Raw genomic sequence first — 2,078 nt, forward strand, 5'->3', positions numbered from 1 at the left:
GGAGCTTCCCCCTTGCCTTGGGGGGCAAGGCACCCCTTCCCCCCCCACTTGGCCGCCGCCCCCCCCTTTGGATCTGATCTCCAGGGCCGGCGCCCCCCCAGGGGGCCTATATAAAGGGGGGGAGGGAGGGCAGCACACTACAGCCTTGGGCGCCTCCCTCCTCCCCTGCAACACCTCTCTCTCTCTCGCAGAAGCTCGGCGAAGCCCTGCCGGAGACCCGCTACATCCACCACCACGCCGTCGTGCTGTTGGATCTCCATCAACCTCTCCTTCCCCCTTGCTGGATCAAGAAGGAGGAGACGTCGCTGCACCGTACGTGTGTTGAACGCGGAGGTGCCGTCCGTTCGGCACTCGGTCATCGGTGATTTGGATCACGACGAGTACGACTCCGTCATCCACGTTCATTGGAACGCTTCCGCTCGCGATCTACAAGGGTATGTAGATGCACTCCCTTCCCCTCGTTGCTAGTATACTCCATAGATGCATCTTGGTGAGCGTAGGAAAATTTTAAATTATGCTACGATTCCCAACACTAATTTGATCATCTAGGGTGCCTCGGCGTCGACGACATCCACGATGACCTAATTTGATCATCTAGGGTGCCTCGGCGTCGACGGCATCCACGATAACCTAATTTGATCATCTAGGGTGCCTCGGCGTCGACGGCATCCACGATAACCTAATTTGATCATCTAGGGTGCCTCGGCGTCGACGGCATCCACGATGACCTAATTTGATCATCTAGGGTGCCTCGACGTCGACGGCATCCAAGATAACCTAATTTGATCATCTAGGGTGCCTCGACGTCGACAGTATCCAACATATCCTCATTCCATCATTTAGGGTGCCATAGTTAACATCAATGACATAGTTAACATCATACTTAACAACTCTAGTCACTAACATAGTTAACATCATACTTAACAACTCTAGTCACTGACGTAGTTAACATCATGACACCATAGTTAACATCATACTTAACAACTCTAGTTAACAACATAGTTAACATGATGACACCATAGTTAACAACATAGTTAACATCATGACACCATAGTTCAAAGCTTACAAGACATAGTTCAAGGCTACACCCTACTTCAAATACTGCAAACTGCCACTAGTTCACACATTACAAGCCATAGTTCAATGCTTGAAACTTAAGATAATGACCCACATGGTCCGATTACAAATCACTCTTCATCGCAAATATCCTTGATGTCCTTCAACTTTCTCTTGTTCTTGTCACTAGCTTTGACAAGATCAGCAATGTGAAACTCCAAATTCCTCCTCTCAGTGCTCAACTTTTCCTTCTCCTTCAAATGAGCAAACTTCAGATTCCTAATCACATTACCTTGGGCAACCTGAATGCTCTTCAACTGGTCAACCTTTTGCTTCAGTTCTTTGTTCTCAGCATCCATTGCACCCAGCTGTTCCTTCAAAGCTGAAATATTGTTGTCCAAAGGAGGAGTGATCTCCTCATGTTCACCTTGTTGGACTTCATTTTCCTTCGGAATATTGTCCTGGGTATCAAGTAGGTTGTTCACCTCCTCAACAAGCTTCTCATAAGTCTCCTGTAGCTTGTTCTTCTGTGATGTGAGATTGTGGACAAGTGATGAATGTTCCAGACATGCCATCCTATTAGCACGCTGGCAATCCTCATACAAAAGCCATAGTTTGTGAAGAGCATTCTGCAGATGCTCTGGCCACTCCTCATCTACCCAATGAACAACACCACAACTGCTTGCTTCCTGCAAAACAACAAGTACAAATGTATTTACTTCCTTTTTCACTTCACTTCTATTCAGTCCAATTCAAAACAACTATAGTATACTGCACATGCACAATTCAGCTCAATTCTGAATTTTTAACAGCATACTACACTGAATTTACTTCATTTATACCTTAATTTTTAACAGCACAATACAATTCAGTTCAATTCATTACTTCATTTATATCTATGAACAATGCACTATGATACTTTTTAACAGCACAATTTACTTCACTCAGTCACTATGGATACCTTAATTTTATATCTTTGTACTTAATTTTTAATAGCACAATTTAATTCATTTACTTCATTT

The 2,078-nt window shown here is 44.7% G+C and overlaps 1 protein-coding gene across 1 annotated transcript; it reads right to left on the reverse strand.

The window, feature by feature from the left end:
• Positions 1-1,187: 1,187 nt before the first annotated feature.
• LOC120971053 (uncharacterized) lies at positions 1,188-1,631 on the reverse strand. The gene has a single exon (XM_040397786.2). The coding sequence runs from the start codon at positions 1,629-1,631 to the stop codon at positions 1,188-1,190; it is 444 nt and encodes a 147-aa protein (XP_040253720.2).
• Between the last annotated feature and the right edge of the window lie 447 nt (positions 1,632-2,078).

The sequence above is a fragment of the Aegilops tauschii genome, chromosome 7 (genome assembly GCF_002575655.3).
Source record: "Aegilops tauschii subsp. strangulata cultivar AL8/78 chromosome 7, Aet v6.0, whole genome shotgun sequence".
NCBI lineage: Eukaryota > Viridiplantae > Streptophyta > Magnoliopsida > Poales > Poaceae > Aegilops > Aegilops tauschii.